This window comes from Anguilla rostrata, chromosome 10 (assembly GCF_018555375.3).
Source record: "Anguilla rostrata isolate EN2019 chromosome 10, ASM1855537v3, whole genome shotgun sequence".
Classification (NCBI taxonomy): Eukaryota; Metazoa; Chordata; class Actinopteri; order Anguilliformes; family Anguillidae; genus Anguilla; species Anguilla rostrata.
The window spans coordinates 33420463-33443657 of record NC_057942.1 but is presented as its reverse complement, the minus strand read 5'-3'; the positions used below and the strand labels follow the sequence as shown (position 1 = coordinate 33443657).

Genomic DNA, 23195 nt, shown 5'->3' with positions numbered 1-23195 from the left:
AAAAACCATTGCTCACTGAAAGCTCAATATTGAAAGCTAAGTATGCAATTGACCATATTACTGACCATAGTCTATTACAGGGATCAGGGATACTTCATGACAGGTATTGTGTCATGGTAATGACACTGTCATTTCCATGTCATGAGGACCACAGTCAAATAAAGCATTAGCTTTTTAATAGCAGTCACACAGAATTTAGCAGTCGCTGAAATTAAAAATGAAAAGGAAGTATTTGATATGATCAAAAGACCAACTGAAGTAAACAACCATTAAAGATTAGTCATAAAAGTAATCTTATGCAGTTTTATCATAGCATGAAAGGCAGTAAATACATGAGACTTAGGAAGTTTAGTATATCCTTTATTGCTATGTGCTCCCCATTACAACAAACAGCATCAGTAGTGAACACTTAAATTAAGTCTACAAAACAGAAGAAAATGTAAGCGATTAGAAATGAGAAATACCAACTTTATCAGAACAGTAATACTTTAAAAAGCAAGGGTAATACTGGGGATACAAAAAACACATATCCTGTACAGTATATCTGTCTGAGGCTCAGGGATTGTCGATATAAAATCTAAAAATGAAACAAAAAAAAAACTATCTTCTCTTTGAACTTGAAAGCCTTGTGTAACATTAGCAGCAATTCTTTATAGGCAGCAAGTCAACAACATTATGAATTGACAACAAAATGTAACAAGCACTAAGTGCTAAAATTGTTAGATGGGAAGGACAACTGTACACATGTCTAGCTATTGTTTTGTGTTAAACAGCCCTTGTTTTAGGGGGACAACATAAAAACTAATACCTTTGTTCCACTCTTTCACAAAAAACAAATAAACAAAAAAAAAACACTAACTACAGTCAACTACCACTACTCTCTGCTGTAAGGAGTCAGCTTAGTTGTGTTTCAATTCCGATTTAATACTACAACAGCTGTGACAAACAGCTTTCTCTGGGACAAAATTATCTCAAAATTATGAGCATTGTTTTTGTAAACTAGTTACTAGTTACTTTGCTTGTTGAAAACATTGTCGTTTTTAAATTTCAGTTTGCTTCTCAATTATGGTCAAATTTTTCTAACTAAATGTGTAAATTTTATGGAATTTATGAATGAACTGAATTATGCTGGTAAAAAGATAGCCTTGAAAAATTGGCATATTGATATTTGGTTATTATTACTGGCAGATACCAGATGATGCAGCAAATACAAAAAAATGTCAGCTTTTAATAAATATTTTATGTTCTCAATCCTATATACAAGTGCTATACATTGACACACAGGAGAGAGTATGAATGGTTGCACTGTGAACACAGCTGAAACAAAAAATAAATGTCTATTGCAGTCAGATGCATTGTGGTTGTGATATAATCCTTCTTAAAATAAATAGCTTTCTCAATCTTTCTCAGACAAAGCATAAGACATCTTGTACAATATGTTCTACATAAAGGCCTTTGTAAGTCCAGCTTCACGTATTCACACACAAAAAAAAGTTTGTGTTCAAAAAATTTGTAGAAAATGAAATGAGTCTCCTGGCAACATTTTCCCTTATTGGCTTGTTTGGCACCAAGTCAGTCGAGAATACAGTGCCTATCCATAAATCAAACCGTATCCATAAATTAAATTGGATAGAGTTACTTAAAGACTGAAATAGCAATGCAAATTGGGTGGTAGGCTGAATATTTGTGGCAAAAACCAAATACCTAACAGTACTGCAACTGCGGTTTTACAAATGCCAAGCTTATCACACACTCACAACACTTTGTTTAGTAAGGACAATTAAAATCATTAATTAATTGTAAGTGGTCTGGTAGCACTAGTTTCTGAAGAACATCCTCATTCAGTCTGATATGTATTTAGTTTATGTTATGCTACACCAGTATTTTGCCCATTACTTATGAAATTGATACTTGTCAGTGTTTTTAATATATTCCTATAGTTCCAGAAAGTTATGTGTGCAAGGTTTTTGGAAAGTGATAGGCACCAATGCGTCCTTGTAACATATATAAAATCATCAGCTTTCCTTCTTTGAAATTATACTGACATTTTACATAAACTTTATTTACAGGACAGCTTATAAATATATATTTGTCAAACAAACAGTTGAGAAACAGTAACCAAAAATAGCTTGATTTGGTAATTCTATACAACTAGAACCATATTTCTTTCTAATGAATACCACCATGACATCTCTTAGCTTCGGCTGATGTGCAAACCTTGGCAACCGAGCTATTCAAAAGATCAGTCCGACCATTCTTACAGAGAATCTTTGGCGCTTCTCTTCACACAGAAATGAGGATGACAAGTGTTGCTTCGGTCAACCGCAGAAGGAATCTTCACGACGAAAGTGAACCAGCACTTTTCTCTCTTTCTATCTTTCTTTCTCTCTTTCACACTGATGTTACTGAGTAAAAGATGCAGGGTGCTGCTGGGTTTCTACACACACAGTTCGGGAGGGGGGGAAGGCCTCTGCTTCATCTCTCCACCTCCGAGGGCCGCCGGCTCTCCTGGGACGCCTCCGCCCTCGGGGGGGCGGGTCCCGGGGGCGGGCGGGCCGTCGTGCCGCCCCGCCTCTGCGGCGTCGCGTCTTTCGCCGCCGTCGCCGACGGATTCCCGCCGCCGCCGCGGCCGGCCTGCTGCGGGACCCGCCTGCTCGTCTTGTTGCTGCCGGCGGGCGGGGCTGTCTTTGAGGCGGGAACGGTGGCGGGGACGCCTTTTCCCGAGCTCCCGGGCGTGGCGGGCGCTTTAAGGCTTTGGCGAAGCGGCCCCGCGGGAAGGCCGGCGCTGCCGTTGGACGACGCCGCCTCCGCCGCTGACGACGACGGGTCGAGGAGCCAGGAGGGCAGAGCCGAACCGAACCGGACCTCCTCGGCGGCCTCGGACAGGTACGGGGCGAGGGTGCTGGTCCGCCTGCTGCACGAGTCGCAGCACAGCTTGTTGTAGCCGGGGATGGAGCAGTACCGAGCCAGAACCTCCATCTGACAGAATATGGACTTATCGCCGGTACAGGGCTCATCTGCAGAGAAGACAAGAAACGGTTTGAAAAAAAAAAAAAGTGACATTATAACCTTTAACCTTTTCCCTGATTTTTCAGGGTGGATGTCAATGTCGTCACATCTTACATCGATCTCTGGATAAATAAAGAGGAAGACTTGGCAGTGAGTGAATAGATGGGGGTCACCATGGTGACTTTAACTATGCTACCAAAGGTGATACTATGGTCAAAGAAGTGCTGCCCTGTGGGACACCCCCATTAGATCAGGGCCATTTGGGAGGACTGCTGTACCCTCCCACACAACCGCAACCCTCCTCAACAGTGGTCATCCCTCAGACACATAAATCTTCAGAAAACTGATCCTCCATTTTGGCTCTGTCCAATAGTGTTTACTATTTAATGGCCTTAGTCAACCTAATTTGCCATTTTACCATTTTTAACAAAACAAATAGGCAAATACCAACTTACAGTTGAAATCTGTGCAAATGCACAATTGTGAATGCATGGCCTACTGCAGTCCCCCTGCACTCATAAATTAATTTCACTTTGATGCGCTTCACAAATGCCGTGGACTGTGTAAAGCTTGCTGACCCAAATAAAGGCCATGTGCAAAATAAACAATCCATTCTGAAGCGCTAAGCAATAAAAACTCCAGCCGTTCAAACACTTGATCAAAGTTTAGCGTCTCTTCTTTGATGTGAAGCGGAGTGTTCGGTTTTTAGATCTTCCACACACCCCCGCAGATTACAGTGTAGTGGGCTTTATTGCACACATGCCTCTTAATTCCCCCTCCCCTCCCCCACCCCCCACCAAAAGCCCTGTGACACACTTTTAATTCACATTGCCAATGGCAGGCCCTCATTCCCTATCAGGATTAAAATCCATTTTTCTCTCTCATCACAACTGGGAGCTTGTGATGAAAGCTTCTGAAAAGGTCTCTGGTCTCTGGAGGTAACATATTAGCCCGTACGCTTGAAGAGTCTGTTCTGTACAGGAGCTGTGTATTTCTCTATGGAGATGGAGCTTCTCCTGGTTGTGAAAAAAAAAGTGATGGCAACTTAAGAGCTGCTCAGTCTCTAAAGTGCAATAAGATAAATAAATAAATAAATGAATAAATACTGTGCAATGTGTTTCAAAGAGAAGAAAAAAACTGAGTTATTAAACACACTCCCATTAATTTGCTTCACAGTGTTGCCAAATGTAACATGACCGTAATGGGGTGTTTCGCATTAATTTAACAAATAAAACAAAAACGGTTTCCATACTTACTGAAACAGCTTAAAAATCAGCCAGGCATTTTCTAGCGCAGAGCACACACACACACACACACACAAGCTTCCACTTTTGGGCCTTTTAATTTGCATTTTAAATTCATGGGGTGCCAGTCAGCTTTCCATTCTGTAATTTACATTTATCACAGGGAATTCACTTTATTCATTACAGCTTGTTCCTTTTGTTGAGCATAAACACTTCATAATAAAAACTATCAAACTGTGAAAATGACAAATGACACAAAAAAGCAACCATGTATATGATTATCTACAATTAACTAGGACAACTAACTCCCAACAGATAAGCATTGATTGCTACATTTACTTTTTATATTTAGCAAGCACTCTTATCGAGAGTCATGTCATGTGCCAGCAATTTAAAATAAAAAAGAACTTACAACACCATATGACCAAAAGTATCTGGACATCCCTTGATCTGGGGCTGTTTTTCCTGGTTTGGGCTAGGCTCCTTAGTTCCAGTGAAGACAAATCTTAATGCACCGACATTCTAGATCATTCTGTGCTTCCAACTTTGTGGCAAAAGTTTGGGGACGACCCTTTCCTGTTTCAGCATGACAATGCCCCCGGGCACACAGTGAGGTCTAAATAGAAATGGTTTAGTAGAGATTGGTGTGGAAGAACTTGACTGGCCTGCACAGAGCCCTGACCTCAACCCCATCCAACACCTTTGGGATCAATTGGAAAACCAACTGCGAGCCAGGCCTAATCTTCTAATCAGTGCCCGACCTCACTAATGCTCCTGTGGCTGAATGGAATCAAATCCCTGCAGAAATGCCCCAACATCTAAAACCTTCCCAGAAGAGTGGAGGTTGTTATAGCAGCAAAGGGTGGACCAACTCCATATTAATGCCCATAATGTTGAATGAGATGTCGGATGTTAGGTGTCTGCATACTGTTGCCCATGTAGTGTATATCATAAAGAAAATTAAAGAAAGTGTCAATCTTTTCCAACCCTTCCCCAATCACATTTTGCATATAGTTCGTATTTTAAGGCTTTATTTTAAGGCCATATTTCAAGTGACACAGTAAAAGCAGGTATGTGGTTCACACCACTGTAATGATACAAAAGGTTGATGGAGGTGTTGCCAAGCACCGACCAATCAGAACGAACCTTTCCTTTCAGTGAGGGATTAAATGTGTGTCCTGTACCCTATTTTCCCCATGCATTAATGCAGTTCATGTCCTCTGCACCTTCTCCAGTGCTAGATTCGGCACGCTCATTAGACCCTTCAGCAAGGAACTGAACCTGAATTGCATTTCTGTATTGCAAGTGTCTCTTCAGGGACATTAGTGTGCTAATATAGCAATTTTATAATTCAGTTATAAAATTTCCAGTAGCACTAGCACCTATGTAGCACTACAGTTCTCCCCACAGATAAAACATGTCTGCTCTCATAGAAAGCCAGCCATTATGGCCACATTTCAAAGTAAATTGATGGAAGGGTGGCTTTAACAAGGATATCCTAGACAGGTGATCCATTTTCACAGAATTTGATGTATGTTATACATCATTTTCCATGCAGCAGCAACAATGACAACAAAAATAAATCTGAATATGAAACTGTAAATATTGTGTGAATGCACAAAAGTTATTTAAATATAGTAAGCTGGCATTACGTTGTACTTAAACGCGAATTAATATTCAAATGCATTTCAAGACATACTGTAATTCCAAATGCCACGGTTCCTGTAGTAACCCAGCAGCATCGAGCACAATATGTAACCCTTCTGTAAATATGTAAACAAGGTGATCCAATCTTTTTATTTTTGTCATGCCCACCTCTATGCATTGTGGTGGTCTCTCGAAGACCAGAACTTTACATTCTAAATGTAGCTAAATATAGGGAGACGACGTGTCCACTTAAGCAGTAAAGCCAGACTGACTGCAGTCCCTGTCACGAAAAGTCACCACCTAAGCCCTGTTTTGAGCCAGGGACAGTCTGATGTGGGCAGGCAGTTCTGAAGGCTTTGTACAAAATGGCCAAAAGTCACTGATAGACCTTACACAGTGTTCTCAGAATGTACTGAACAGCGATTTTTAAATACAGGCTGCTTAGAAAAGGTTGCTTTCATGGGGCTTAGTCCACTGACATTTATAAGAATAAAACATTTATCAGCCTCAAATGCCCTTTTGCCATTTGCTAGGCAATAGTACACTACATGGCCAAAAGTATGTGGACACCTGCCATCCAACATCTCATCCAAAATTATGGCATTAATATAGAGTTGGTCCACCCCTTTCTGTGATAAAAACCTCAACTCTTCTGGGAAGGCTTTATACTGCAGGACTTTTCTACTTCTATACAGTCAGAAGATCATAGGTGAGGTCTGCACTGACTGGGTGATTAGGCCTGGCTTGTAGTTGATCGCAAAGGTGTTGAATGGGGTTGAGGTCAGGGCTCTGTGCAGGCCATTCAATTTCTTTCAAACTGATCTCAACAAAACCATTTCTATATGGACTCTGCCGTATGCTCGAGTGCATCGTCATGCTGAAACAGGAAAGGGCCTTCCCCAAACTGTTGCCACAAAGTTGGAAGCACAGAATTGTCAAAAATGTCAATGAATTAAAATTTGCCTTGACTGGAACAAAGGGGCCAATCCAAATCATAAAACACCCCAGACCGAGGGATGTCCAGATTCTTTTGGTCATATAGTGATGATATAATCTATGCAGTAACTACTAAATCTGAGATGAAAAATAATTTTGTGGCTGCTGACTAGTCACCTTAATGCTGCACTAACAGATGTTGAGGGCGCAGAGAGTTCTGGGAACAAAACATGGCAGCATGGTAGGAGCGCTGTGTTCCAAAGGCATGATGCCCATGACATAAACCAACTAGTGCCGAAGTTCCAGATGCTGAATGCAACCAATGCTACGGTAAAGCGATCCAGAAATCTCCACAGGACATCAGCAAAATGGCTGCAAATAAAGCATGTCAAGCCAACACGCACAGCCTGGCAGCTCAGCCAATCAGACAGCTCTAATCGGAGCCGTTAGCATTCCACCGCGCCGCACGGCAGGAGCGTTCCTTCTGCTCCGAAGAGCAGTGGGGGAGTCCCCACCAATTCAGCGTTTATCTCCCTGCACCTGTTCCAGACCTTTCCGTTTGAGCCCATCCGCTCGCGGGCGCTCGTAAGAGTAAAGCTGACTCGGCGAATGGCCTGTACCTCGTTTGGGGAACGTACCGTGACACAGTCCAGGCCTGCACGGCCTGGAGGACTCCGGCTTCTCCCCGCTGCACTGATCTCCAATCCGGCACGTCACCAGCCGCTCTTCCACCCCCTCGCCGCAGGTGACCGAGCACTACAACAAGCAGAGAGATTTGGTAAACGTTCACTAAACAATTTTCCCATAACTTTAATGTATAAACATGTATAAAAATTTTCCCTGATCTTTGGCTTAGAAATACAAACACAAAAATACAAATATAAAAACAAACACTTAAGTCAGACTTAAGGATGGAAGTTGATGGAATCCAGAACTTGGTCCTGCTAGCCTACTCATACACATCTCAGATGATCTTCACAGCTCATCTGATCAATGCCACCACCTCCAATCCACTGCATCTAATGCAGTGTTCCAAAGCCATTGAAACAAATGGAAACTAACTGAAAAGGCTACAGATCAATCTCCAAAAAAAATACTACGTCTGATCCCTTTTTGCCAATGCAGTAAGTGAAATAGAAAAGTTAAAAGTCAAAGAAGATTTCCGAAGAGATATGAGACATGTATTGTTATCACCATCCCCCAAAATACAGCAACAGTATCTCTGCACCTGCTTGATCATACCTAATGATGTGTGCAGTTAATGCTAATACAAAATGCTATCATTAAGACAAGCATGTTCCAGGAGAGCTGCAGGGTCTGCTGGGTTTCACGGTTAGACAGCACTAGATCACTTAAGGCAGCCATCTACAGTTAAACTCAGCTCAAGCCCATTTCCGGAGTCAGAACTGGTCAATGATTTTAACACAGAACTTAAAAACCAGCAGACCCTTGCAGCTTTCCTGAGCAGGGTTGCACGGTAGAATGTGCAAAGCCAGCCACAGGCTCAGCTGATTGGACGGTGGAACTGTCTTAGCTAGAGCTGACTGGACGCGACCGCACCTCTGACCAGGCTCCGGTCCTCCACTGGGCGGGGCAGGGCACCCTGTTGCACTGCCTCCTGGCCTCGGGCCTCTCCCCGTTGCAATACTTGCTGTGCACGGAGCGGTTGGTCCCCTCGTGCAGGAACTGCACACAGCGCACCGTGCGGATCTGGTAGCCCAGGCTGCCGCAGGTTCTGGTGCAGTGCTCCCAGTCCTCTGTTATCCACCTGGATACACACGCAGGCACACATGTGCATACACACACACACACACACACACACACAAGCACATGCACACAGACACACACAGCACACAAGCACACACACACACAAATGCACACAGACACACGCAAGCACATGCACACCAAAACAAGCAAACAAGTAAATCCAAGATCAGTGAGTCTCAAACAAAAGACAGCTCATTCTCTACTTGTTCAAGTAGAGATAAGTGAAGCGGGGGAAGGGAGAGTTAAATCCCCTGGGATTTAACAGCCTTGATTTATATGTCTTTCCTCCCTGTCTTAATGGGATTTTTCAGCCAGAAGCAGGATTAGTGTCAATAAAGGATTGAGGTGTTTTTTATTGTGTAAATATAATATCCTTGTAAAAGGATGAGAATTGAATGGCGGCATTTATGGCAGTAAATAACTGAGTCATTTCAGTTATTGCACGATGGTCCACCTAAATACACATGAAAATATAAAATGTATGCAGAATAAAAACAAATATAAAACATAAATATACGATAAATGAACACATCATTAATTCACTTTCCCACTATAAATAATACTTTAATAATAAATGGGCTGTTGTTCATCAGAAACTAACAAAATAAGCAAAGCAACTGGCAAATCTATCAGTCAAGCATGATACGCCTAGTCAAATTCTCTATTTGCATAACACCTATAATTTTCGAAATGGACACACTGTTTTTGCAGTAACTCCTTTCAGTTTTCTGCAGCTAGCGATGCACATTAACTCTTTGAAGAGTAGGTGTTTTGGAATGTTTTTAAAAAAAATTCTAAATCAGTGTTCTAGAACTCCATTGCTTACAGCTTCCAATAGTGTTTGTTACATCAGCATTAGAATGTTCAGTTAAGAACATGAGAATCATATAAAGAGTTAATAGAGCACACTTGCGCGCCTAGTTCCTATACTGTAATTGTATGCAAGACCAAGACCAATTGACAGACCAAGAATAACACATGAAGCCTTCAGACTGGTGATATGCAAAACATTTAAACAGAGCATTAATACGATTTGTATTTACTAGATTCAACAGGCTTCTTCTTAAAATGAAGTGTTAAACTATTTTAATGAACAAATACAATGCAACCAGTGTGCTTTTCTTACGTAATCCTCATTGGTATTGCTAGAATCTGCAGAGAATACAAAAAATAAATAAATGAAGGGCGCCTACATTTTTATGTGGAACATTCAGCAATTTTACTGCAACACACATATTAAATAGCCAATTAAACTGCGATATTTACCACTTTAGGACTGCTCATTTGACATTTTCTGCAGGTCAACCACTTCTGACCACATTATGATGGAAGGAGGGAGGAGGAAATTGTCGCTAGAAGCATAACTTGATCACAAATTCTAATGGTGAGAGTATTTTTGAAAACTGCAGTACGGACTCCGAAAGTAGGTAATGTTAGAGATTTAGGATGAGGACACAGATCAAAGATGAAGACTGTTCCACATTGCTTACACAGGTTCTGCCAAGAAGGGATTTGGAACTGAATGCCCTAGAATGCCCCAGTGTGTGCTGTGAATTGGTGAGATATGTTAACAGCAGGTGTTGTCGCCATAGGAACAAGATGAGCTTTTTATAGGGATGAAAATATTTATACAATCATATATTATTTAATACCATCAGCATGAATTTGTACAATATTTAGTAAATAGCCCACTACATATTTTTTCTCAACACTTGCAGTTATATAAATCAATCCAACTTCCAACTTTTCAGCCCCAACCCCACCCCACCCCCAGCTCTGCTGTCCAGTAATGGGAAGAATACAGCACTGACCAACATCTATGATATAAAAGCTACAGACAGGTCCTTAATCACATTTACATCAAAACTCAGGATTCACCACCCATCAGGCCCAACAGGCCTGTGGGTACTACTTCATTCCCTGTCAACCTTTTAAATAACTGTAGTTTGAGATTAATGGTCGGGGAAGAAGGAAACATCAATGGCCTGTTTTTGTGTGTCTCCAATTCTCTTATGGTTGAGGAAAACTGAAAACTGTGCTGGCGAATCAAATACCACAGGAAACCGGACAATAAACGGGGCGAAGGTCTGTCAGCGGGTCTGCCATCGAGTGTTATCGAAGGCCAGATGTAATCTTGTACTTATGGGACCTGTCCCTCATTGACGTTGATTTGTGCTCAAAATAGGACCAGACCATTCTTTCCCATAACCGGCAGCCCTTTCTTTTGACAACAAGAAATAACACAGCCCTCTATGATATCTGTGACGAAGACCATCATGATGGGCTATATATCTCCCAACGATCTGCCAAGTGTACCCGTTTCCACAGAAATGGAACAGGGAAGCTTTGATGTGAAAACAGTCTCCCTTCACACCTACCAAGGCCAGTGTTTCTATCATAACTTCAATTCAGGGGATCTGATAATACGTCATATTGATTTATTCTTCAGTGTTAGGATCATGAGTGTTTGGTATTGCTCTGCACAGGCCCAGTTCATAGGTATAGTAAGAAATTCAGACAAAAAATTGCCATACAATGTAGCCTTCAAGGAGTCAATATAAATTGGAAGATGAAGTGACTGGAAAAGTTGTTTCTTGTTTTTCTCAATATGACTGAGTCCATGAAATGCTAAGTGACACATTCATAAAGGATTTCACAGACTACAGGTTTGCAGTCTTCATTGTTATTCTGGATTCACACTCAATACAGAGCAACAGAGGCACTGTTTCTTAACTCTTTAAGGTGTAAGATCACAAATATGTGATTAGAATGTCCTTGATTGAACATTAATGCCGATGTAACAATCATTACTAGAAATTGAAAGCAGTGGAGTTCTAGAACACTGACTTAATTTTTTTTTTTTTTTTAAACCTACACTTCAAAGGGTTAAAACAGAAGGAAGCTTTTCACAGAAGCTGGGTGGGGGTGAGTCTTCACCACTTCAGCTAGAAATTGCTTCATGTGGCCATACCTTCCAAGATGGTACACAAAATTTGACCCTCAAGACTAGAAAACTACTCTATTGCAAAATTAATTTCCCACTTGCACAGTATAAGGCCACGGGTACATGAAGACCAAAATTGTGCTGGGATACTGTATGCGATCTAACACATAGGTTGGATGACACTGGCACAGTTCAGATTCGGTACCTTGGACCATGGGGCCCATCCACACACTAGAACATTGTCTTAACAGGATGAGCCACCCAGAGGCCCCTGTAAACCATTTTCTAACCTGTGCAACTGAAATCATCATTGAGAACAGACCAATGTATTCAGTTGTATACAGTATCCAAGCATAATTTCAATTCAGCTGTGGATTTGTACTGTGCATGTGGGAAATTTATTTTTAGTCAGAACTCCATTGCTCAATGCTTTTAGGTTTGCATCGAATCCCAGCTCGACTATTTTTCGCGAGTGATCTGTCACACTCCTTCTCTGTTCTAATCCCTCTCTTTTTGGCCAGACACACTCCATCTCAACTGCCCCCCCCGACCATCTGCCCTCACAGGCCCACAGTTTAAAGTTGTCATCTATCCCAACCTTACTGTTGCCCTATTGACTGCACCTCCTTGTATTCTGTTCTCTCCATCATGGTCTCTTACCCCTTCCAACAGCCAGCCGTGTGGACCTCCTTCTGCCTCTCTACCCTACCCAACAGCCAAGTATGCTAATAGTGCCCCCTTCCATCTATAACTTCTATGGTGCAGCCAGGAATGACTCTGGTGCCCCTTTTTCCTACTCCAGCTTGGCTTTAAGCTGGTCACGTCTGGATTTAAGGTTTTTGGGATGGTCAAGTGGCAACAAGATGGTTGAGATTGCAACCACGCTGACAACACCACGTCCAGTTCATGGGCCAGCTTGGTACAGACAATAGACCATCACATCTGGTGACAATGGCACCTTCCTGTGGATAAAGGCAACCTCCTCTATTCACTCCAGACAAAGAGGACTGCTCTCACATTTTATTCGAATCCACACAATCAGTCTTCTTAAAGAGCTATAACATCCAACAAGTTATTTCTGAAAATAATTGTCTGGAAATCTATTTATCACACTTAAGGGAAAAAGAAAATCAAGTACAGATGCAAAAAATTGGTTTCTTTAAGCTTGCCACTGATTGGATCCACACAACTATAATGCAATCGGACTGGAAACAATGTGCTTGTGTAATTAACCCTTTGAAGAGAAGGTTTTTTGGAATGTATTATTTCAAATTTTTAAGTTAGTGATCCAAAACTCTAGAACATGTTTAGTTACCAGTAGTTCTATAACTCCACGAGTGTCAGTTGGTAGTAGTGATTGTGACATCAGCATTAGAATGTTCAGTTAAGAAAATTCTAATCATGTATTGATCTTATACCTTAATGAATTAAATAGGCAGGTAAAATTCTGTGGCAAACTGTAGTGATTATCAAAAGGTCTTATCTGCTACAACCCAGTCACTTTAAAATCTAAAACAACAGAAATAACCAAGGAAAACTACTCATTATGAACACAAGATACATTTACTGATTTGCATCAATAAAACATTACACTATTACTGAAAACAAATGTAATGATCAAAGCAGCCAATAAAACAATTAAACAAGACGATGCTCAATGCTTTCAATAGGGTTTATTATGGCGCCATTAGTGGCCTTTAAAATGATTGACCTTTAAAATTGTTTTTACCTTTCATCGGTACGGTATTTTTAGGAGTTTAGGGCAGAATACCGGCACCCCTGAAAAAACCAGTCCTGACATTCATTTGGGCTGTGCTCTTCTAACCCTTAATTCTCTGCCTGCCTGTCCGTAGGCTCTCCCTCCATGCCCTTACCCAGAGGTGACAGAAGGCTAAATGGCAGCACTGCTTCTTCACAGGAAGTTACCATCAAGCTTACGTAGCCCATCTAATGCATTTCACCCCCCTCCTGCAGTCTTTGATGTGTGGCACACAATGCAAGCCACAGCATACTTTAATATAGCCTATTAGAATATTAATAAGCTGTGTGCCTGCCTGTGTGTGTGTGTGTGTGTGTGTGTGTGTGTGTGTGCGCGTGCGATAGGAAACATAAGACTGGTGCTTTCTTTATTTTTTTTTCTTAAACTTTCTTGTGCTTTTGTCTGTTTATGTCCTACGCTACCAGAATAATGTACACACATTATGCAAATCCATGTGTTTCTCATTCTTATCGATACCCCATTACAGTTGCTATTTTCCGTCTGCAAGGTCTTGCTTAATGCTCAAAATGTATTCTGCTCATTCAGCTTTCGGTCAGCCTGTGACATGTGCTCTTTGTAATTACTGACCGGGCTTTTTCAGCTGGTAATCAGTGTTCAGTGAATTCATTTTAACCCAAATTGTGCTTGTGTCTGTTTTAATTGTGCTCACAAGGGGAACAATACAAATCTGCAGTCTGTTAAATTAAAACCCGACTGCAGAACTGAATCTGTTGATCTAATTACATTACCCAACCAAGTAATAATACTGGCTGAGGCACTCAGCGATTCATCCAGCACAGCTTCCGTAAACAAAATTTGGGGAAGTGGACCTGCCAATAATCCCCGTTAAGCATTTTACGGGTAAAAATAGTTGTTTTTCCCAAGTTAAGCACCACAGAAGCTCCCACAGCCTGTTTATATAGACTGACAATCACCTCCTAACAGTGAAGAAAAGTGTATGTTTCATTTCCAGCTTATGTAGATAAGACTTTATTGCAACTCCTGTAAACTGTGTCCAGAGGACCACTTTGGATGCCGGATTTTTATCCCAGGCAGTCCAGTATGTTGTTGAAAATACATGTTTACATGCTTCCACATGTTTTTATGTTTGATTGAAAAATTTAGCTTGCTTTAAAAAAAAAAAAATCTGTTCCTGCAAACAGATGGCAGCAACTTCCAGCATGTAGGACTCCCTGTGATTTTGGCTGCCAATCAATAAATCAATTAATCGGTTAATTAATGAGGTAATATAGCTCAATGATGAGCTCATTAGATGCTGGAAATGGTTCATTTCAGCTATAGAAAATATCAGCACACACAGGCATCCCCAGAACAGGATTAGGGAACTCCTACTCTACCGTACACAACATGCAATTTCAACATATAAACAGACTTGGGTCAAAAATGAGCACTTCTGGAGAAGCACAGTAAGGCATTTCTTGCTTTCTACATGCACTAAAATGGTACGTTACTGCTTTGAATATAGATTGACTCTTGGGATTATTATAATATGAATAATGATTTTATTTTTTTTAGCAAGTTCAAATGTTAATGCGTTCCTTTCTACGTTGAAACGTTAAGCGTGTGGGTGTATGCAAAATATATCCAGAGCTCAGAGATGGGCTTATGGGTTTATGTTATGCAACCTGTAATCTATCAAAAGGCAATGCTCATCAGATTGCAATTTGCGGGCATACAGTATAGAACAAGATTAATAAACTGCCATATGGATAATGGTAGAAACTAAAATAGAATTGCATACAAGATGAAATTTGCACTCCAACATAAGACTCTGTCGGTGTAAATATTTCACTGGAAAACGTATAGCAAAAATAACTGTAATGTCCCTTAGTAAATGAATCTCCAGTCAGCAATGCAAAAGACTAACAGGCCCTCGGTATAAAGTAACTCTGTTTGCAAGGAGATCAATGTACATCAAGATTGAACACGACAGTGTACCAAAGAGCTACAGGTTTAGCTCTTTGGTACAGAAGCGACTGCTCTGCAGACTGCTGCTTCGTTGCATTCCGCAGCGCAGCAGCTGCAGTCAGACAGCACGAACGTGGCTGACAAGAAGAGTTGCATTCGCAAAATGAGAAAAGGACAATCCCACCAATCAACGCCCTCCCCAACTGGGGCAACGCTACAGCCTGTTAGATACGGAACTGTGGAGCCATTGGCCACAACCGCAGTCAAGAGTCTAGCATGCTATGAATCATGTGGGCACCTAGCGTGTTAGCAGGATTAGGTGCCTGGGAAATCCTCTTTTCCGGATTCATGAAACAAAAGCTCGAAATGAGCTAAGTAATTTACTCTCCACGACCTGCATAATATCCCACGCTAAAACGGTGCACAGCATGCTCAGTTTTCACCGGTGAAAACGCACTTTGGGATTTGCCAGATACATTTTTGCCGGCCAGCTTCAGTTCAGTCAGAATTATGAAAAGGCTTGCAGTTAATAGGCACCATACTGTAACATCAATGAAGGGTTCTCAGCATGGTGCCCATTAACCACAGACCTTTTCATTGTTCTTAGTGCGCTGAAGCTCGCAGCCAGAAAATGTATCTGGTGAATACAAATGTTTGTTTTCACTGGTGGTGATTAAGCATGCTGTGCACTGTTTTAGTGTAGAATATTATGCAGAATATTATGGGGATAAGTAATTGCCTTCAAGGCAGTGTCAAAAGCCTGGTCACTGAGACAATCATCAAATCCTAAATATAAATATTCTTTCCTCCAACTGGGGCAAGTGTCCAGGTGGCCTATGTCCACCTCACATTTTCAAGCAGAAATGGCCCCAGTTACTTCAGAAGCAGAAATCTCCCTGATCATGAAATAAACAAAAAATATATTCATACTTTTGCATCCCACTCTTCTTCTTTGCTACCCTCTATTCATCTCTTAATAGTAATAGTATTAGTAGTAGTAGTAGAGGTAGTAGTAGAGATAGTAAAAGTAACAGTCTAAATATAGCGAAAATAATTTGCTTGTGGCTGTATGCCTGGCTGCACCACAGATTAAGGGAGGGGGGCCCCAGAGAACAGAGTCATACCTTGCCGTAGGGAGGTAGAGAGGAGGGAGGAGGTGCATGCAGTCTTATTTCTCCTCTCCGAGCCTTAGCAAAAAGGAGAAGAACGACAGATGGGAAACTCTGCACTTTGAGCTTCAAGATTTTCACGAATTCAAGCTTGGTGTCCTGTCAAAATCTCTTTAAAGCAACTGGCAGCTCGTCAATGACCTGATGAAGGGCTTGGTTTCCCATCTGCAAATACCCAGCATATGTTGCCTTCAGATCTGATTGCGGTTTTGAACTATAAAAAAAGTGACACAAACCTACTAATCTGATGCCATTGCACTTGTACCTTGACTGATGCCCCCTGCTGCAAGGACGCAGGGTTATCAACCATGGTGAGCACGGACATGCAATCAATTCCCAGTCACCAGGCCCAGTTCGTGTGGAACCGAGGGCAATCAGAGACTCATGCCTAGATTCAATCTTCATTTGCCCTTGGCTCGCAACTGAACGTAAATGTCTGCACTAGCCTTCACTATCTATCAGTTTGGGGTGATCATCAACGACCTACATTAACTTGCCTAAATCAATCTGTCACTTTAAAAAAAATGGGCAGGCTCCTGTTTGTTATGCACCTTGACGTGTTACAGACAGGGGCGTCTTAAAGGGGGGGGGGGGGGGTACAAAGCGAGGACAATTCCAAGGGCACTGACTGACAGGGGCCCTCAAAAAATATTGTATAAAAGATAGGATAGAATATAGAAATGATTTTCTGGGGTTGTGAGGCCCAATGAGATCTTGGTTACAAAGACTAAATGTTTTCAATGCATACATAATTATCATACTCTTTATTCATATTTATAATATTACTAATAATTGATTGGGACAGCAAGAATGGAACCATTCATGTTTGTGTCAAGGAAGTCAGCAAAAATAAAAATATGTTTACTTCCAATTTTCGGTAAGACAAATTGCATCATTTGTGTATGGTAAGACAAATGAATTCACCTTTAACTAGAGGAGTAGTGAACTCACATGAACGACACAGAGCTTTATCTATTTTGCAGACAAAAAAATTCTGATTTCTGAGAAAGGTATGGAACAGTGGTTTTTGTCACCAGCTAGGAACTCTGAAATGCTGCAATGACCTTTTTATCATATTAAAACCGAGCAAAGTAAAAGAGTAGTTAAAGGTCCAGGAAACTGGATTCAAATTGTGGTTATATTCCCCAGAATATTGTCTTCTTTGGCCTAATTATAGCCATTAAATTATAACAAACACTATTAGCTTACCGTGACCTGTTCTTCAGATAAAGACAGGCTGTGTGTGTATCCTGCGCTCATTAATATTCATATCTGTAAGACACCTCATATGTTAATTATTCCTCATCACTACTGTAGGCTAGTAGCAGGTGTCTCCAGTGCAGTAACATTATGTAGAACAACATAGTAACAAGAAGAGCCATTTGAAGAATGCATAGCAATAAAATATGACACAGACACTTCATTACAGACAGTTCAAAAAACTGCCCTTTTACACTCCTGTTGGCAATACCACTCCTGTTGGCAATACACACAGAGGATGAACAGCTGTGGTTGTTCAACAATCTCTATTCCATTGCATTTATTTACTCCAGGCTGTGTGCTGCTGGCTTCAAGTATATCCAGAAAAGATGCCCTACGGTCAGAGAAGCATCTGCCAACCTGGCAACCCTCTCTGTCACCGCCACCAGTGGGCAGGAACTGCCAGGCATGTCCACAGTGTGCAGGAAGAACCTCAGCTCACCCCTCCGCAAGGACACACATCTCATTTCAACTTTGAGGGGCACAACCAACAGGAAATATTCTACAGGATTTACCACCCAATACAACATAATAATAATGGGGGAACCATTTTCTGTTCTCCCTAAGTTTGGGGGGTGGACGTGCCCCCCCAGTCCCCTGCCGGGATCAATGTCCATGGTTAACCCTCCCTCTCAGCAGTGCATTTCATCAGTGCAGTCAAGGTAGACGTGCACGTCTCAGCTGAACAGACGATAGCCTGACGGAAAAAATCGAACAAACTGATGGAGAAGCCCGCACCCTTATGTAGCTCCTAGCTGAAACTGTCGCACTAAGCAAAGGGCCATGCCAGAAGCATCTTTACAGTGATCTTGGATGCAAGTGGTGGTGAAATGCTGGGTACTGCATGAATCCCTCATTGTACTCAAATGACTACATTTCCTAGAAATCACGGCGTCTCGGTATCTTGGCATCCCGCATTTCCCACATTCAGTGTTGAGTACTATCTCCCACCACTGTTTTTTATCCTCCTTTAGAAGACCGTGAGCATTCTCGTTGGCCTGTTGATCTCTGTTTGATCTTTTCCCAGCTTGTTCTCTGTCAGCAATGAACTCTGGAACAGAGCACTGACACTGGATAAAAAAAAGGGAATTACTGTAGCCGGAAAGGGATGTAATTGAATACCGAAACAAGAGAATTTATCTCAGATTGCTGCAGGGCGTGAACCAGTAGTTTGTAATATCCATGCAGCCTTGAGTCATTCTGATATCCAAATGCAACCCAGCAAAATTAGATTTCTCGGTAAAAACCAATGCGATTGCAAATATCATTGACAGTACACGCAGGCAAGTGTGCACTGCCTTCAGAATACATTTCAAACATAGAAATTTATCTTCGCCTCAGACACAGTACGTGCAATTCACTTTAAAAACCTAGGCATGTAAAACACGCTACTTAAAGGCACATACACATTTATCTTACATATATAGTGTATAATTTCAGAGCAGGAGAAAAAAAAATTACATCAGCTTCATTAAAGACACCTGTTTCTGCCGGTCGCGTCTCCCAAAAAAGCTCAGGCTAACAAGGGGAGGTATGTCGAAAGTAACCCGGGGTCTGTGTCCGTTCCGCTCCTCATTATCGCATTAGGCAAGGCGGCTCACACCGGAGAGGGTAATCACTCCTGACTTTGAGTCTGTCCGCATGAAGCGGAGCGCCGCGCTGCCGGCTAACAATGTGGCTCAACGAGCCATCCGTTAGAGAGAAGTAATTAGCCGAAATTGCCTCGGCTGAAAACCTACCGCAAAGACCGACTGACGAGAACACGGCCGCTGCTTTTAAAGTGCCCGCGCATCAACCGTCTGGCGGGATGCTGTAATTTTACATGACAGAGTCCTGGGCGAAAAAATCAAAGGCAAGCGCCTTACTGTACATGTGATGCGTGTGCACTGTGCCTGTGGACGCAAACCTGACCCAAAGCGTCTCCACGAACCAGCGCGGGCCATCAGCTAGGATTGATAGAGAATAATCAGAGCGTGACTCCTGCGTCCAGTGACCAAAATCTCAGAAACACGGCTCATTACTCTAGTAAATGTAGCCTGGTGCCAAAAAGCACATTTATATCTTCAATTCAATCGTATTTCTCTTCATGCGTAAGCATAGCAGCCAAGCATTTCGGCACGTTTTGGGCCTGTGTTGTTCCTAGTTTTTATGATAATATATCATTTCAGTTGAGGGACAGTCTGAATAGTTTTCTAGAATCGGCAGCACTTGGGTAGTGCTTCAGTATAAAGGTAAAAAACCACATTAGGCTGCACTAGAAGAGGAGCTATACCTATAAAGAAGGTCAGTGGAGATGTGGCTCAGCCAGTAAAGCTCAATGCATTTCATGGCTCCTGGCAGTCCACTAACTATCTCTCCCTGATTGACTCTGATTCTGTTAATGAACACCAAAGTGGGTGATTTATGGGGTTAGTAATTGACCAATAATGGGTTCTCAGTGATCCAAGCTAAGTAGTTCAAGGTTTAGATTGACTAGTTTGAGAGGGAAAAAATAAGAAGAAGAAAAAAGACTTTGCAGCATTAGACTGTGGGTTGAATCATCATTTAGCACTGGGCCTCAACTTAAGGATAACTGCTGTGATTATGCAAACCATGCTGAAATGTTTTTGGTGAATGTACAAAGCTTTTGCAAATCAATGCCCTCGTGTTGCACCATTAGTCTGAGCGTCTGCCTGGCTCCTCTAATTGAATGCAACCCTGTGGTTTACTTTCAAAAATGTTCTTCCATAAAGCTTATCCAAGAAGCCCATCACACATACCCAGGGACTTTGCAGGTAATCTAATGATAATCAGACAAGAACAGACACTCACACACCCCGTTTCCCTTGGCCCAATACGGATAATTACCGGCTCCTCGGCCAGAGCCATCCTGAATTTGGGAGGGCCTCAGAAATGCACGAGCACTGCTTTTTATTCTCGACTGTGCCTGCACGGCTGACACGGTCAGACTGCAGGCTCGCGTTCCATCACAGAGGGCGCACGTGAGCGATGAGATGGTTGGAATTCTGAGGGCTGAAACGTTTCTGTCTCTTACACACGGCTTTCTGAGACTCCCCGAACCAGAGTGGCACCGGCATGTGCAGACATAGCCCAGACCAAAGGGCGGGCCTTATCATACACACCACGATGGAGTAAATGAGGGAGGGAGTGAGTGAATGAGTGAGTTGCAAACCAGGTCCAAAAGAGCCTTTCACATGGAAAGAAGCAGCTAAGCTCAAACTCGTATAGTAAGATGGCCACACACTCACTGTGGCTGGGTGCAGTCCTGGAGGTTACACATGCGGCGGATTGGCTTGGGCTTCTTGCTGACGTCACAGTAGCTACGGTGAACCATCTTGCTGTCGCCCTTTTTACGGCACCCGTACTTGGTGTACTGGAACCCTGGAACCACGCACAAATAGGGGGGGGTCGTGTCGGTAGGTGATTCTTCACAGCAATGACTGTGACGTTAGCCGCAGACGAGACCCGTTACCTCCTGCACAAGGTCGTGAACACTGGGACCAGCTCTTCAGGGCCCACTCGTACGTGTCCTCCTGGATGACGTTGTTGTTGTTGATCGGCACCGAGTCCTCGTGTATAATGTACTTGTACATGAGGGTCGATCTCGTTTCATTGTCCTGCGGTATAATCTGATGGGAAAAGCCATTGCTTAAAGAAACATATATCAAACCACTGTCTATGTACTTCAATGTTTAATGCACCATTCTTCAAGAACAGCCCATGCTTCATTTCATCTTATGTCATTATGATCCATGTTTTGGTGTCAGAATAGCATCTGAACACTGTCCCATAAGAAAGACTAAAAACTGACATGAAAAATGAAAATTGACATGACATAAATACATATAAAGTATCATTCTATGTGCATGCACACACACACATGCACACAGACATGCACGCACGCACTCCCACACACAGGCATAATTCTTTTCTAACCATCTGACCCTGAAGTCAGCCAAAACCCCCGAGAAAATGATGGCAATATTCTCATCTTCTCTGAGTGCACTGTGTCACTGACCTCCATATATTGGTTGTTCTCAGGGACAGTTGAAGAACCCTCACAACCAACTGTACCCAACACTTAGACTACGGCATAAACACTCCTTTCCGTACCCCCTTCCAACAGTACGCAGTCCCAGCAGGTCTCAAAGGTGGATCAACACACCTTCTCCCTCTCCCAGACTCCTCTCAAAATTACCTCTACAGTCCACATTCATAGTCTGTGAGTAGTACACGCAGAAAGATGAATTTGAAGGACAAAAAACTGACAACGCATTGCTATGAATAACAAACATCTTCTGTCGGGAGCACCATGAATTTCTCCTGAAGCAAAAGAATTGATTTGATAGAGATTGATTTGTATGCTTTCTGAGCACCTGTTCTTGGCCCAACACATTTGCCATTTGCTGCAAACGTTGAAACGTGCTGGTTCCGGAGAACAGCTATCACAGAAAAGAAAATCAAAAGCGATAATAACTGCTGCCTGGTGATTTCCCTTTGGCAGACAGGTGCACAGAGAGCAGATATGAAAGAGTTCCTTTCTTCCCAAGAAACATGGCAGATATTTATACCCAGGGAACTGATGGAAGGTTACAAAACTAAAAGAATTTGTTATCAATAAGTTAGAAATTTTGAGTCATGAACATTTTGGTGATTCCGGAAATGTCAGAACAAATGTTGACTGCAGATCATACAGACCTAACTATTGATTGAGAGCATCTTAAATTTGATATTTGCTCCTGTCAGACATCTAATTCACTATTTGGCAGTTCTCAGCCATAAGAAGCTTCAAAGTGCTCGGCCAGTATGGCCAGGAGATAGGACACTGAGCAGGCACTTGGAGGGGTTGCCATTGGAGGTGTGAATATGTGTGTCTGTGTGTGTGAGCGTGACAATTTGATTAATTGTACCATATGTACAGTGCATGCAATATGGTTAGCTCCAGATTACACACAGCTGAGTTCATAATGCGATGCATTGTCCAATCACATTTCACTTTCAGATTTGAAAGGATGTATGCTTTTGCCTGCTTAGAATTGTGACTGTTAATTAGGCCATCAGCCCGAAAACCTAGACCTCATCTTGAGATGACAAAAGCATGAAATTTCAATTAAGCTTCATCTAACGAATCTGATGTTATAAACAACACCTTTAGAAACATGTGTGCAGCACTCGCTGTCACGTGCAATATTACGCAATCCAATAGCATTATGCAACAAAAAAAAATTACCAGCACGACCACCGCATCGTGCAACGGCCCGTCCGTGTGCACCGTTTCGACGTTGTCTTCGATTATGTAATCCCACTCCACTCCCAGATCGATGAAGTTCTTTGATTTCGCCTCCTCTCCTTTCCCATTCAGTATGTAATGCCCTGTGGCTTGATTCTTGATTGCTGCAATCAGAGGTTGATTAGAAGGCAGCAGAGGTGGAAAGAAAGAGGTAGGGTCAGAAAGTAAAAGTCCTGCCATGCGTTTCTTCCACTCATGAACTCAGCCAGCTGATTTCACTAATTAGTTTTACCTCCCGGCT

At 42.2% G+C, this 23195-nt stretch overlaps 1 protein-coding gene across 1 annotated transcript in view; it reads right to left on the bottom strand.

Moving 5' to 3' along the window:
• Nucleotides 1-343: 343 nt before the first annotated feature.
• The window catches only part of adamts3 (ADAM metallopeptidase with thrombospondin type 1 motif, 3), an 87293-nt gene continuing 64441 nt past the window's right edge, over nucleotides 344-23195 (bottom strand). Inside the window, exons 17-22 of the mRNA XM_064296615.1 lie at nucleotides 22895-23058; nucleotides 21137-21293; nucleotides 20913-21045; nucleotides 8397-8604; nucleotides 7475-7592; nucleotides 344-3017 (exon numbers count right to left, since the gene is read on the bottom strand). Of these exons, the coding sequence (XP_064152685.1) occupies nucleotides 2476-3017; nucleotides 7475-7592; nucleotides 8397-8604; nucleotides 20913-21045; nucleotides 21137-21293; nucleotides 22895-23058 (1322 nt within the window). The 3' untranslated portion in view covers nucleotides 344-2475. The remainder of the gene's footprint in view (nucleotides 3018-7474; nucleotides 7593-8396; nucleotides 8605-20912; nucleotides 21046-21136; nucleotides 21294-22894; nucleotides 23059-23195) is intronic.